This window comes from Rhodnius prolixus, unplaced genomic scaffold, assembly GCF_049639745.1.
Source record: "Rhodnius prolixus isolate KJV_2025 unplaced genomic scaffold, Rpr scaffold_2, whole genome shotgun sequence".
Lineage (NCBI taxonomy): Eukaryota > Metazoa > Arthropoda > Insecta > Hemiptera > Reduviidae > Rhodnius > Rhodnius prolixus.
The window spans coordinates 38,077,917-38,094,413 of NW_027411592.1; the positions used below are offsets into that span (position 1 = coordinate 38,077,917).

General features: G+C 32.4%; 1 protein-coding gene across 1 annotated transcript; it reads right to left on the reverse strand.

The window, feature by feature from the left end:
* Positions 1-760: 760 nt before the first annotated feature.
* On the reverse strand, positions 761-16,438 carry LOC141449586 (uncharacterized). The gene is made up of 5 exons (XM_074119145.1): positions 16,283-16,438; positions 12,903-13,093; positions 8,425-8,683; positions 3,095-3,501; positions 761-1,754 (listed from the first exon to the last, which is right to left on the reverse strand). The coding sequence occupies exons 2-5, from the start codon at positions 13,091-13,093 to the stop codon at positions 1,523-1,525; spliced, it is 1,089 nt and encodes a 362-aa protein (XP_073975246.1). The 5' UTR covers positions 16,283-16,438; the 3' UTR covers positions 761-1,522.
* Between the last annotated feature and the right edge of the window lie 59 nt (positions 16,439-16,497).

Below are 16,497 nucleotides of genomic sequence, written 5' to 3' on the forward strand. Positions count from 1 at the left end.
GAGGGTTTCATAAGGTAAAATCTTGAAGACATGAGATTTTCTTCTCCAAAATGTGAACTCAGGCATGTCGCCCTTCAGGCCTACAGAAGTACTCAATGCGTGCAGTACAATTTCTCTTCTTTTTTTCCTGCCAAACCTTCAGAGGTTATCAATCCGTTGTCGGGATTACTTTGTGTTTACATAGGTTTACACAGTGAAACCATCAAGTTACCTTCAACTGACTGTATGGCCTCACGATTATGTTGGAAAAATTTCGTAGTAAGCTTTATGGTAAATTAAGCGAGAGTCTTACATCTGCCTCACTAACGTCTTACCACTTTTTACTATCATTGCTATTACCACTTTTATTATTAGGCTGCATGTCGCTCAGTTCTTTTGTGGACCCTCTCGGCTAAGTAGGCTGCCATCTCATTACGTTTCGTCCTGAAAGCCCATAATTATTTGAAATATTTATCAGAACATCTAGACAGGAAACTTCACCCGGCCAGAAAAGTCACTTAGATATCTGTGAAAATTACGATTCGAACTGATTAATTCTTCTCTTGTAAACTCGGCAGCATAAGTGCATGCCAACCAGCACTGTTTGAAGGACTCTGGCGATTTTTCTAGACATACCGAGAAGTCATGCGTAAATTAGCGCCTCGTAATCTTTTCTTCTGCCATTGAACGGTCTCGAAACTTTGCAGAGCACAAAATTAAATTTTTTATTCAAGTAGAATTTTTACAAAAGGTCACTATGTTAAAAAGGGATTGAAGAAAGCATTATTCAATTGCAATTTTATTTAAAACACATGAATAAAACATAATGAAGACCGTCAATTCTAGGTTGTTAACAAAATCCAACTCAGAAGATCTGCTAAATCTAATTTTCCCTCTCTTTGAAACATAATTAATTCTTTTAAATAAGTTGTATATTTACACCGAAACCACATTCTGATTTATACAATACGTACAATTAATATACATGAGTACCACTTTTATAGTAGTTCATACTTACATTAAGGTTTAAAAAAATGAATAAAATGGGGAAAGATTATGTAAATCACTAAAAAAAAACTCCTGCTGAAAAAGCTGATATTCTTTTAGAATCTATATCAACACACCAGATAGTTACTTTTTAAGAACTACCAAGATTATTTAATGTTTAAGGAAATATGTAAGATTATTTATATCTCTTAAGTTACACCGAAATTCGCCACAAGTACTCCCAGCACACGAACAGTAATGGAAGCCTCAATTTTAAGAAATGTCAATAACTTGAACCAAGATTTTTTTGTAATGGCTATAAATTATTTTGATAACAAACCTTAAAAAAAACAATCTGAAAATGAAATTGAAGATTGAAACCATATATTTAAACACCACCATTAATAAGATATTTTATTTTATAACATAAAATTGATTTTAATAATAATAACATTATTTGATCTATCTATTTAAGCTACCTAAAATTTTAGGGACTAAAACTTAAAAAAAAAAAAAAAAAATTCACCGTAGAATTTACGTCGACAGGACTAAAAATTTATGGCGTTATTGACATGACTGTAAGACTATTTTCAGATTCAGCAGGTTTGGCATTACTTCCAAGGTAGGAATACAAATTTGATTCAACAATTCTCATTATAAGTCGTTTATAGTCAGGCATTGCATGAGTCGATATTAGTGAAGTATTCGCACGGTGGACCAATTCGAAATTATTTTCTGTGAATGGTTCAGATGTGTTCCACTTATAAACATCTGCTTTGGGCTCATATCTGAAAAGAAATTAATATGAATTAAGATTTATCAATTATTTATAATACTTAATTAATAAATTATTTAACTAATGTTTAATAGAGTAATTTCAAAAAGATTTAATTATAGTAATATTTTTTGTAATGTAATGTTGACTGTTTAAAATTATAAACCACTAACTGAAAGTTAGCTTAAAATTATCTTCTTTTTTTGGTAAAAAGAGGACGGGGTAAAATTAATGCGATCAAAATAATATGTGAATCTCAAATGGCCATTTAATTCTTGTATCATATAATAGTGAAATAAAGGAAGGGATTAGTAAAGTGGTTAGCAAATGCTGGATTCCGACGCGGAGATCTCGGATTTTCCAGCTGCTGTCCCATAGAATTTTTTCTTCCTAGGAGCTTCTTGCAGCTCACTATTCTGGAATAAACAATGTGTATGTAACGAGAGAACACTGGAAACCGGCAGTGTTCTGAACAAAGCTTTGGACGCCAAAAACCACAGATGTTGACGCGTCTTAAATAAAAAAAATTAGTATAGGATATTGAATATAAAGTATAAAGTTCAATATTGTAAACGTTTTTATTAGTAAATTGAAAGCTTAGGTGTGAATAATATTGGAGACTTATCATGTTAAGATAACAGTTGTTAGAATTCATTTGATTCAACTAGATTTTTATTTAAAATGAAAAAGTAATTTATTGTTTTTTCCTCATAGAAACATGCATGTGATTCAAAGGTAGGAATTTCTTAAAAATAACATAAATAAACCACGTCACATTGTTAAATAAAATCTTAATAAGGCGAATTGAGTAAGAAATCTAAAATAGTTCTTGTTTCTCGAAGAGGTTCAGTCATTTATACGTTGGACTGTAATTTTCAATTTAATGACTGAAAAGCTCCTAGAGAAGACTTGTTTTGTCTTTAAGCACTGCATTAAATTAGTCATATGACCATAATTGGTGGATAAACAAGCTGCACGCACTGATTACAGCAAGATTTGTAGCATTAATAAATAATCAAGCAGCAATAGAACTGTATGGAATGTTTTCGGAATCCCAAAATATAGTACATACATCAAGTCGTGGGCGATCTTCAAAAAATATCTAATATCTTTAGTAATAAGTCTAAATTCAATTGTGTTACCTTAAGGAGATGCATCACGCCTACGTATTGTTTACTAATAATTGTTATTCAATAGAAATATTAAGTTTGACGTACTTTTTGTAATGCTTCAATTTTCAAAAATATTTGTTCACTTCAACTTTCAAAACGATTAGGATTCTCTTCCGAAATGCATGTTTACCTTCTCAAGCAGCATAAACTGAATCATAATTGGATATATTTTTAAACTTACCTGAAGTAAATAGATTCCCAATCATCAGTGCCTAGAAAAATCAGTTTTGATGGTTTCTTTCCTACATTCCATGCCTTGGATGTGCTTGCATCCTCTTGCAGGTGTTTACTCTCTATACAGAATAAGTCATCTCCAGAGCGGTAAGTAAAATACAATAAATTATTTCCTGTCTGTCTTCTTATTAATGCCAAATACAGAACATCTAATGGAGCGTATTCTCTCACAACTTTTTCTGGCAAAGCAACCCTGACACCTTTCTTTTTTGCCACATCCCATACAATAATAGTCTTAGTTCCCGCGTCGGATACATACAAGTAACGATTATTTTGGGATGTATGGTCTGCAACAATGAACTGTAGTCTAGACATTGGTCCCACCATGTTTGCCAGATTAATCACATTTTCGATCTGCAAAATAGGTTTTATTATTACAAACAGGAAACTAGTAATTGGATTAATACAATTTTTTTCACATGTTAATTGATGAAGACTAGTGATGGGCTATTTGAGCGGACTCGTTCCATTGGAACGAGTCCGATGGTGGAACGAGTTGATTCAAATCCCTATTTTTAAAAAAAGTGATTCCGCCCCGCCCCAAAAAATTTAGGCAAATAAAAATGAAAATGAGGCAGCAGAAGGTTTGGAACGATTAAACATAAGAACAAATGTCACGCAATTTATTATATTATTATATCATTAAATGTTAGCTTTCCCAGTTAATAACAAAACTATATTTCTTTAACACACATTGAGTACTATCCCTAATTTCCAATTGCTCTGATAAATATAAAATTAACAACGTAATACAAATATTAACACAAAAATAGGCTAGTCAAATATAAATTAAAGCAATGCAGTTTTGTCATTATCTAGCTTGACCACTAGAAGACTGGAGTTAACTTACTTCAAGAGTATTCAAGGTAGAGAAACGGAAATGGGAAGGAAATTATTCCATAAAAATTCTAACCCTTCAAAATTATAATTACTCATAATATTTATTTACTAAGAATTGAATATCAAGCTTTTAAAATATTATCTTATTGTTTTACAAAAAGAAAAAGCTGTGTGCTTAATCTTAAACTTAGCGCTGGACACTTACTCTCATCTTCATTGGCGTAAGTTTGAACGTGTACATGTCAGCTAGACGGTCAAAGTAAAACTGGGCCAAAATTTAGTATTACCTAACTGGTTTACTTAGTGTAGTATCCCTCCCACTCTATCACCTATTTCACAAACATTCATCGATTAAAAATATTTTTTAGTTAAATATTCGTTTCATTGGAATACAAAAAACATTATAACGCTTTCTTAAGATGATTTGAATTTTTAAAATTTGTTTTTGTCCATTACTCTTATAAAAAACGAAGAATTTCAAATAAAATATAATATACAAACACAGAATGATCTAGTGTGCAGGTGGAGTCAGTCGTAGTTACCATGACAACGGAACCGTTAAACGACTCCGGCCCAGCTCTAGCATTTTCATTGGTTAAATCCACTGGAGTTGGTGGAGTCGAATCCGGAGTGATTTAAATCCTTTTGAAACCGGACTCGTTCCATTTTTTCGTTCACTGAATCTAGCCAATAGAAATTGCTGGAGCTGGAACCGGAGTTGTTTAACGGTTCCATTGCTATGGTAACGAGGACTGACTCCACCTGCACACTAGATCATTGTGTTTGTATATTATATTTTATTTGAAATTCTTCGTATTTTATAAGAGTAATGGACAAAAACAAATTTTAAAAATTAAAATCATCTTAAGAAAGCGTTATAATGTTTTTTGTATTCAAATAAAACGAATATTTAACTAAAAATGATTTCCAATCGATGAATGTTTGTGAAATTGGTGATAGAGTGGGAGGGATACTGCAGTAAGTAAACCAATTAGGTAATACTAAATTTTGGCTCAGTGTTACTTTGACTGTCTCACGGTCATGTACACGGTTAAACTTACCCAATGAAGATAAGAATAAGAGTGTCCAGCGCTATGTTAAAGATTAAGCACACAGCTTTTTCTTTTCGTAAGATAATGAGATAATATTTTTAAAGCTTGATATACAAGTCCTAGTAAATAAATATTTCTTTATTTATGAGTAATTATCATTTTGCTTGAAGGGTTAGATTTTTTTTTATGGGAATAATTTCCTACCCATTTCCGTTTCTCTATCTTGGATCCTCTTGAAGCACATTAACTCCAGTCTTCCAGTGGTCAAGCTAGATAATGACTAAACAGCATTGCTTTAATTTTTATAATTGACTAGTCTATTTTTATGTTAATTTTTGTGTTACGTTGTTAATTTTATATTTATCAGTGCAATTGGAAATTAGGGATAGTACTCAATGTGTGTTAAAGAAATATAGTTTTGTTATTAACTGGGAAAGCTAACATTTAATGATATTTTTTAATAAATTGCGTGACAATGTTACTAATGCATAGGGTAAGTACAGAGACCGGAATCGGTGAACGAGTTGTTGGAATCGATTCCAACCCTGGAACTGATTCAAATCCAACGAGTCCAAAGACGGACTCGTTCTGCCCATCACTAATGAAGACATTTATTGCAAAAGCAAGTTAGCCCGTATTTAATGATCAGAATTTTTTTTATCACTGACGTTATCTTGATGTTACTGATAGAATTGATTAATTTAAAAAAGCGAATGGGATTTATTAAAGATTTATTGGAAAGGTACATGATAAAAATTCATCTAATATTCCTCGTCAACGAACAGAATAAAAATGGACCCCGCCCAAGGTATGAGATAAGCATTTCGGAAAAAGTTACCAAATTTGTAATTCTAATCACAAGTTCTGATTGGAAATATTTTGGTATTCTTCTTTCCATCAAGTAGTCGATGAAAACAAAAAAGTGTCTTACAGCAAAGGGAAATTAAATATTAACAGAAGTATGCTCGTTTGATCATACAGAAATTTAAGATGTAATTATCATACGTTTCATCTGGTTAGTCCTATATAAATTGTAATTCAAAATTACCAAAGTAATTAAAAAGTATTTTGGAAGGAGAACGCTCTAGCTATTCAAAACCCCAGTAGGCTCAGTAACATTCACAGTAAGAGTATGTGTTGGTTTGTTGTTAGATGCAACATGTTAAGTGGAGAGAGGGTGACATTATGACCAGGTTCAATATACTTATGTTTTCGTCAACTCTAAATAGAAAACTAGCTACTGTTTTTCAGGCTGAGCTAGCTGCAATTAGGTACTGCGCTACCGAGATTAAAGGGCGAGGAATTATTAATTCTAAGGTCGTAATTTTCTCGGATAGTCAGGCTGCTCTACGAGCTATTAGTTCCTACCAGGTCAACTCAAGGCTGGTTTGGGACTGTCTGGGTGCCTTGAAGGAAATTAGTGACCTAATTTAATTTAATTAACACCTAAAATTAGTGCATAAAATAAGGTCTTTCTGGTTTGGGTATCTGGTCATTCAGGATATAAGGGAAACGAAGTGGCAGATTTATTGGCCCAGGAAGGCACTGCGGAACACTTTGTTGGCCCGGAGCCCTGTTTTGGGGTTTCGAAGTGTGTTAAGACTACGGCCATTAATTTGTTGGTGCAGAGTAGGTGTCAGGAGTGGTGGCTCGCCTCCACTGGACAGAGACAGGCGAAGGAGTTCATCAGAGGCTATTCGCCGAGGCTGACTGCAGAATTAATCCGTCAAGGCCGTGGGGCTATAAGGATAATTTTAGGCTTATTAACTGGCCAGTGCAGGCTCAGAAAACACATGCATCGCATGGGCCTGGCAGATGATAGCCTTTGTAGATTCTGCCAGGAAGAAGAGGAAACGGCACTGCACGTGTTGTGTCAGTGTGAGGGGCTTGTATGGCTAAGGATGTTACTTCTCGGGGTGGAAAAACCAAGGCCCGAGAGCTTTACCCAGGAGTCACTGTCCAGAATTATGAGTCTGATTAAACGGACGGGTCTGGAGGGCGAGCTCTAAAGTCGGGGAGTCCCAATAGATCCAAAGGGGTCGCAGTGACGTAGGCCTTGAGGCCGTCCTAATTTAACCTATTCTATTCTATTCAACCCTAAATAGTTGCCTCTATGCAATATCTCTGCTCGCCAAATGTTTATTGTGTGTGGTTGGGGCTGACAGTGTAAGTGTTGATGGACCGAGGACACCCATTGGGACCTCAAAATTCCTGAAGAAGAGACAAGGACACTTCCCACTACAGGGTTAAAATTACTTTATTTATCAACGTGAAAGAACCTAGGAATATTGAGTTTAAAAGAATCAGTGGAAGAACTAATATGAATTTTTTAACAAGAGACATATCTAATGGACAAAATATGCAGAATCCCTGATGCTGAATAATACATTAATCAAAAAATTGAAGAAATTAAAAATTCAATTGAAAATTGAATTTAAATTAAAATTTAAATAATTAAATTCGATAAGGGCGTTAAATTAAAAAATTAAATGTTAAAAAATGTTACAAGTTAAGGAAGATAATTAGGCAATAGGATATTTAGTTTCGTTCTAGAAAAGCTGATTTGTTAGATATCAATCGAAATAGTTATAGATAACATACGGAGATTGTTGAATAAAAAAATCGGAAAAGTCTTTCTAAAAAATTATTGTGGCCTAAAGAGTTGATATTTTTAATCATAAACGCCTGTACATTAAATTAAACAATACAACAATGAGACCTATTTTAGAACATTAATTATCAGTGTATTATTTCATAGATATACTATATTACCACATTCTTTCTCTTCTAGCAGAAATGGAGAGTTTATTAATTCTGTCGTGCCATGGATCAATTTTCAGTATGTAGAAACTGTTTTGAGGTGGCAATGATTTTTGTGTTAAATTCACATTTCATTGATAAATGCAATACGAATACTTTTTTAGTTTTCTTACTTCTAGTTAAAGAAGCTTGAAAACATTTTCTATTCTTAGCTTTCAGATTTTGTTTTGCATAAAATAGTTTCAAGATAATTTATTTACATAAATTGTGGTACATGTTGTATGTGTTAAGGAGATGTCTGTATTGTTTCATATTTATTGATCTAAAACAGTTAAGGATTAAAAGTGGTTTTATGCACTCAATATTAATAATATTGCATGAAATAAATACAGGTACCTGAAATAAAAATATAATTGTTAAATGAATACCATTCGACGTATCTCTGAAATAATGCGCGGATACTATTTGAATTCCCTTAATAAATTTTAATATCTGCATTCTACTAAATGTAAAAAGAGTGGATAAAATTGATTTCGTGTTGAACTTAAAGTGCATTCCTTGCATAAACTAAAGGGTAGTTATTCTTTTATAGATTTTTAAAAATTTAAACTTCAATAATTTTTACCTTGCCAGTGTGAATATTAATTCCAAGTACTTTAGGTGGACATTTAGGAGCAGTTTGTGAATGTGAAGCATATGTCAAACCAACATCTAGTACCCACAAGGTATCTTCAGAATCAAGATACACATCAACAGCAGATTGGAGACATTCACAATCGCCTTCTGTCTGTGGTTTCCCTGGTGGAAAAGGTTCCATGCATAATTCACCGTCTTTTGGAAACATGCATCTCTTCAGCAGTGTAGCTTCCATTCCAGGCTTTATTCTGACAATAAAAAAATAAAATAATAATAAAAAATTAATAAATTATTTAAAAACAAGTCCAATCTTAAGACACGGCTTTGATGAACTATTGGGATTACATTCTTTCAGCTTCTTTTGAAGATTCTCATGGTCGTTTCACAAAACGGAATCTGAAGCACCTTATCAAAAGAGATTTCTTGCTTTTTTTTTAAAGAAAAATAAAGACCCTTGAAGGAATATAAAATGCCAGCCATTTGGTCTTGAGTTTTCCCGCAAAATATTATTACAGCAGCAATAATACAATATTTAGAAATATCAAAGTTTAAATTAAAAAAAAAGCCGTTAAAACACTAGTAAGTTGTTATGTTCTTTTTCTTTTTTTATTACCAATTAGAAAAAGATTTCTAATCCTAATTTTTGCAGCTCATTAAAACTTTATGAATTAAGTACTATTTTGGACTAGATAGCTTGTTAAGTATTGGACGATTAGAAATTGATTCTTTACTGAAGGCTCGGATTTTGTTTTCTATCAAATTCCAAGGGGGAAAAAAATAGAAATTCGCAAGCAATATTTTCAGGGCTTCTATGCCGCTGGGCTGGACGGCGTTTGCCCCCCTACAACGATCTCCCTTTACTTATTTTACTCTTCCCCCAGGCCTCTTCCGCATTTATAAATCGCTCCAACCTCTTGCCTACATCTGTAGATAGCGAATAGTTAGAGAGAAGTAAACCTACATTATAGTTTTCTTGATTTATTGAGTCAATATTTTCTTTGTTGTATATTGCTCCTCTGTGTTTGTGGATTCGTAAAAGGTAAGATATAGATCAAGGCAAAGCCTTGATAACCAGACAATGGACATAAATCAAATCCGGTTTTGAATGAAGGAAAAAAAGTCGTTTAAATATCAGTGATTTTATTTTTTAGGGTAAAACTTTTTCTAATATTAAATTGTATCTTTCTAATTTATTCTATGCAAAGCCTACAAAACGCTTCGTATTACGTCATTCATCTAAGTGACTTACCATACGTACTTAAATAATGTAATAGCTAGTAAAGGAAACCAATTACTTATAATTCTACTTTATAATTATAATTACTTATAATTAGAATTTCCCTTAGGTAATTCTAATAATGGGACTGCACTTTAATAATGTAAGTAACAGAAATAAAGGAAAAATAAAATAAATATATTTCTGTAAAATGAAAAGATAAATTGCTGTAAACGTCTAAGCGTTTTGCGGGCGCTAGTTGGAATTAAAAATAATTTTATATTTTAGTGTTCATCCAGTTAATTAGTCTTTGTAGATTGTAAAATAAGTAGTCACTACCATGAATTAAATCAGGGGTCCCCAAACTTTTTACACAGGGGCCAGTTCACTGTCCCTCAGACCGTTGGATGGCCGTACTATAAAACAAACTATTTTAAAGTAAAAAAAAAAAAAAAAAAAAACGAATAGAATATTTCAAATAAAGAACAAGTAAATTTAAATCACCAAACTGCCCAGTATTTCTGTGGGAATTATGGACCTGCTTTTGGCTAATGAGATGGTCAATGCCCGGTTTAGTTATAGTGCTTTGCCTTTCTTCCTACTTCTGCTGTTATTTTACACTGTTTTCGGAGCCGTGACACCGTGGCGTGCATCCCGCGTCATCGGAAGTAGTACTGTACGTGAGCGATGCAGCGCTTTGCGTCACAAACAGTGCTCCTCTCACTGACCACCAATGAAAGAGATGCGCCTTCCAGAAGTGCAGCGGGGGCCGGATAAATGTCCTCAGGGGGCCAGATGTGGCCCGCGGGCCGTAGTTTGGGGAACCCTGAATTAAATCAATGGTTCAGTAGAGGCAAAAAAAAATCATTATTTATTCACAGGCTATACTAATTGTACCGGGCAATTGAGTTAGGGTAAAAAAAAAAAAATCCAAAAAGATTAATAGCTTTGAGATCGACTTTTAGGGAAGACTTTACGAGATTTCAAAAATTTTACCCAGACCAAACTTGGTTACAGAAGTGATTGCAAATAAAGAGAAGATTATTACCAACTTCAGTGATATTGGCATGCATGGAGAGATGGATTTGATTGAAATGGATTGAAATCCATAAAGATATAGATTGCTCCTAGAAGGAAGAAAGAAAATTGGTCGCCTAAGAAAGAGAGGGGCCAGAGGACATTAAGGTGGGCGGCTAAAGGCCTAGAGAGGGAGGTTAAGCTCTGGTGGACAATTTTGTTGGTTACAGGCGTACCACCACTGTTACCCCTTCTTAATTAACTCCTAAGTGTGGTAATTAAGTTGCTTTACAATGTCGATAATATGTTTAAAGAGATTGGTTTATTAACTTCAAAATTTATGAATTTGTTTATTTTTAATTTTAATATTAATGTGAATGTTTGCCTACATCCTTAATTACTAACTTTTTCTAAATCAATTGGTTTTTGAACTAGTATTATCTAATAGGCTTTGAGTTTTGCTCCTGTTGTTAGACTCTAGGAGTTCAACTTCTTCATCCTTGGTACTGGGGTTCTCAAAGGACCTTGCCCTCCCGCGCCAATCTCACCAAAACGAATCTTCTCTATCTTCTTACACTCAGCTTTTCCCCTTCGGCATCACCACTAGCCACTATTACTTCAGTCTTCTTTTTTGTTATTGTGGATGCTTCTCCAGCAATTTCTTCGGAACTCTGGATTCTTTTATTCTTACAATGTGCCAGAACCAATCTAAAAATTCCTGCTCCTAGTACAGTTCCTTTAATTCTACATATTTCTCTATCCTTTGTTTTTCTTTTACTATTATTGGGCCAAAGATTCTTTTCATTATCATTATTTGTCTATCTTTCGCTCAATATGTTTCTGTAAACTATCTACTTCGTCTCTCTCGATAGTTCTCTAGAACATAACAAATTTTTCAGCCCCCTAAATACCCTTTATTCGCGGGTATTCTATCCTTTATGTATCTGCTCATCTCATTTTATTTTTCGCAACGGGAATAGATCCCTATCCCTAATGCTAGGTAGCTTTAACCCTTTCAAACTCGTAGGATGTGAACATGAAAAGCTTCTTCAATAGTCAGATTTCTTTCATGTACAATGTAATTTTTCTAATGTTCGTTAATATTTAAGACTAGGTTTTTTTAGTAACTTCAAATTCTTCAAATTAATGCTGGTTTTGCTTTTCCTATTAAGTCTATTTCACCATCATCCATCATTAAGCCAAGTACTAGCTTAATCTATCATAGATTGTGCCATTTCGGTTCTATCTTTTGTTCTAATCGCTTTCTCAGGGCTAGATTGAAAATTATGGAGGGAGAAAATCACCTTGCCACAAACCCCTACTTAGGAACGTACAACTTGCAACTTACCATATTTTGTAATCATGATATAAATTAGAGACAGCTCTGAATACGTTATCGTCCAGAAATTTCAAATTATGAGGTTTAATTTAAGTTCATTTTTTAATATGAAAAAGAGTTAAGTTTAATCCTAATACGTTACCGATAAATTTGAGCTCAGTCTTCTTGGATATAGAAACTAAGGATGCACTTCGGAAGCAAAACAATGACAAAGACAGAAAGTCCACGTTTATCACATTGACCGATGCCACATCGCATTGATTTTGTGACAATGATCCTCTTTGCTGCCACTGGACTTTTAATTTGATCAAAGAAAGATCATAAGATTTATATGGGAAATTCTTATTTTTTTTAAAAAAAATGACACTACAAATGCGGTTGGCAGTGACTCCAAGACATTCTATATTTAATAGCAACGATACACTTATTTAAAAAATTGCTGCTATTAATAACAGAGTGACCGCGGAGATGCCGGGTTCGAACCCAATTGACGCACCTAAGGTATAATTTTTATTTGGTGGGGCTTCTTACAGCTTAAATTCTTAACGACAGAACACTGTCTGGAGACCGGAAGTTAGCTACGAGTGGCAGTAACCTCAGTTGTTAAGCGCCTTAAATAAAAAAAAAAAAAAAGAAATGAAAATTAAAAATAGCAGAATGAATCATCAGTTTTGATGACGTTTTGGTTGAACTCTGTTCTTGAATCACAAAAGTTAATTGATTTCATTTAGGGATATCTTATTTTTTCTTATTTGTCAAGGGACGCTAATAATTTATTTACATTTCATTTTGTAGATTCAAAGAAAGATATCATTTTGGTGCAAATTCATCATATTTACGTAACAGGAAATCGCAACTTGACGAGTTTGAAGAAGAATTATTAAAAAAAGAATACCTTGGATTACATAAAAATGCAAAATCATCATGCAATTGCGCTCTGGTTGAAATGCCATTGTTTACTTTTCGGCCATCATCCATTTTCGTCAATCCTCCTGTCCATTTTACTGGCTTCAAGTCTTTCCCCTCTTCAAGAGAGTATGTCAAATATATACACCCTAGCACCACTAACAAAGGCCAAGCCTTCATCTGTAACATCAACCAATTAGTTAATCATTAAATTTATTTAATTTAATTTCTCTAAATATTCTATAATAAAACAATTTATCTAACTCCCAGAAAATATTACGGCGTCCTCATGCATTTTCTATTGATTTTTGTTTAACGTTTCTAGTATTCTTTAGATGGGAAAGATGTTATCTAGACGTTCTTTAGTTTTTTAGAAAACTCCACGACAACTATTTTCTATTAATTATTCACAGAAAATATTTATATTAGCTATTAACTGAGCATGAGTTACTCCATTTGGCATCACTACTGTTTGACAAGGACCTAAGTGGAAAAATCTTGCAAGCCTTCTCACGATTTTATTTTACCACTATTTAAGAAATTAAATGTTTTTGATACTGAAAATTTGTACGGGAAAAGTCGCCATAAAGTACGAACTTAATTCTGTAAAGTGATAATTTCGCTTAACCTATTTCCTCAATTAATTGCATCATGGTGGTTTTGCAGCTTATGAGAAATAATATTAATATAGACAGAAATGATATTACCGTGAATGGTCAGGAAGAATCGAATGCCCTATGCTATGCAATAATTAAAAAATTGGACGGTTTAATTAAAGATAAATTTACGTTTAAAATTGTTCTGTCCTTCAATTCTGTGACTTTTTTACTCATAGAATTCGTATCACTTGGTATTTAAAGTTCAGAAAAGTACAGTTTGAACACGCTAAAAAGCCGAATTCACTATAAAGAATGGGTCAGTCAAATTAGATATAAAGAAACACTAAATTCCGCAGCCAATGTTACTAAACCCTTTCCAAAATTAATTTCTTTAGATTTAAAAAGTAATCTTTATTCGATACATTTTATAGTTGGTAAAGACATATTAAATTATTATAAAAGGGTGATGATGAAACGCGGTAACGTTCTAGAGAAAGCACAGACTAGAACATCTTGGTAATCTCAGTAATTTGAAACAGAAAAGTGATAAAATTATGGCAACTTAAAATAAGTTGTGTCTTAATCTAAAAATTTAAAAATTTTGGTATTACAAAGAACAGTAATTTGATAGAAATATATGTTTTGTGGTTCCCTGAATACAAAAAACAAAAAATTGGTTTAAATTAAAAAAGGGGCATGTGAAGGGTATCGAAAAACAAAAAATTACAGAACGTTTCTTTATATTCAATTTTCATAATAGTAGACAATTTCCCATGGGGTAGTCTACTATTATGAAAATTCCTTTCTGGACAGTACTACTTTAATAATATTTTGTTTTTCTTAGATTTTCGAGATTCTTTCGAAAAGTCTCTGACGATTTTCTTTAAGCATGAGACAATTATTGCTCTTATCTACAGCTGTTACTTGAAACATTTTTCGAGGGAAATTCCATTGGATATTTCTCGGAAAAATTGTGGTGATTAAACTGGCCTCTATTACGGTGGAATTATAAAATATTAACGAAAATGAAATGAGTTGTTAAAATTTCAAGTTTTAAATAAATGGCGTCACCGGAAGTGCCCTACACTAGATGGATTTTTTACTTTATTTGAGATTTTTTCAAAATAAAAGAGTTTTTACCATTTTTTTTTAACTCTATTCAAATGCCAGTTACATACATTTTGTGATGTATTGGAATTAATCTCGAAGATTTATCCTGATATAAAGAATGGGGCGAATTAGCTGCCGAATGTGAATGTCCTCATATTGGAAGTGAAGTAAATGTTGCCATTTTCGGAACGATTGTCAAAAAGTTTATTAATCAATATAGTGGGTATCAATCATATGATGGTTAACGCTAACTTCATGTCAAGGAAAGAGAAATTCCAAACGATATAAACTTTGAACTCGAGTGTTTACACTTATTTATCATTTTTATATTTTCCAAAACACCAGTTTAACCTACTCTCGGATAAAGCAAAAAAAAACTCATACTTTCGGTAAAAACTTAATAATATCTTAAACTTGAACAGTCGCAACATTCTACCAGTCAAAGGGAATAAAAAGGGGCGATCAAGCAAATATTACATCAAAAACTGATCTGCCGCTGAAAGTTATGGACTCTAAAATAATCATCGTGATTTACAAAAGGTTGAAAAAGGTTTTTAACGAAAAAGACAAAACAAGAAAGAATTGATCAAGATCACATTAGAAACATTAATATAAGATTTAGAAATTTTTGATCTTATACGGTTTAAAAAAAGAAAAACTAAGAAATTTGGTCACTAAGAGATTAGATCCGTGGAGTAGTTTCTATCATGGCCTGTAAGAAGACTTTGAAAATTAGAATAAAGGCAAACATCTTATAAAAAAAAAATGATTAATACTTTAAAAAGGGGCTTTAATCATAAGTTTAACGAATTATTTAAGCATTTAACTTTTAGAAGTGATGTCTAAAGATAAAACATTTATTTTAGGAGTCTTCTGAAAAATTTGCATCATTTTTTTCCAACTACTCATCAGTATACTGGTTTCAGCTACGTCGTTGAATGTTGAATAATCTTTTCTTTTTATTCTTTTTAAAGACTAATGATTTTTGCTAAATTATTTGTTCTTTCAATAATGTGGCTAATTCTCTATGTCCCAGTATTTTGCAAAAGTGCCAATAATTTTGCTAAAATAAAGTAAAAATTCGACATTTCAATGACGTTAATTTATACTCTTTATACTGTAATAGTTAAGTAAAGTAATTTATCAGACGTTAAGAATAATTCCATGAAGAAAAGTAAATCAAATTTTAGACAATAGAAAACAAAAAATTAACGTTTATTTTTCAAAAAAAAAGTCTAAGGGAACCCCGAGTCAATTTTTATTTAGAAGACTGTCTAAGATTGCATTTTGGATTTTGGAAAAAGTAATACCACTGACTCAGGTATACTCAATGTATACTGATACATTGTGATTCTATATTAATTTCATTATCTTTTTGAGACATCCTTTTTCATTAAAGATGGAATTAAAGTCTAATATAATAAGTGTAAACTTCAAAAAAAGTGAAAGAAAAAATATAATTTAATGTATCTATATTTGGGAAATGTTTGATTATTTATTAAATACATAATTTATAATTTTGTAGAATTAAAAAATAATTTTTTTAATTTTTTTTTTAGAAAATAAAAAAATAACTGTTTATAGATATCACTCAGAAGAAAACGAAATTAACGTAAAAACTATTTTTCATATTTTTAAAAATTAAATTTTGTACACTCACCCTTGGCTCCAGCGTAGTAAATGGCGTACTCAGTTAATCTGAACGTGCGTTCGCGCTTCTATCCTTATTTTATATCATAGCACGTAGTTCTTGCTTACGTTTGCAAACAAACAATAATAATGCACATTTGAAGGTCGAAAATCAGCGACCTTTTAGTAGGACAATACGATATGATAATAATTTGTATAAAAAATCCGCAAAACTTATCATAGATA

Excerpts from the sequence above, each read along its gene's own strand:
- LOC141449586 (XM_074119145.1), bottom strand. The coding sequence starts at position 13,093 with ATGAAGGCTTGGCCTTTGTTAGTGGTGCTAGGGTGTATATATTTGACA. Across the intron at positions 8,684-12,902 it reads GCATTTTTATGTAATCCAAG|AATAAAGCCTGGAATGGAAG; the intron begins GTATTCTTTTTT and ends TTTTATTGTCAG. Across the intron at positions 3,502-8,424 it reads TTAATATTCACACTGGCAAG|ATCGAAAATGTGATTAATCT; the intron begins GTAAAAATTATT and ends CCTATTTTGCAG.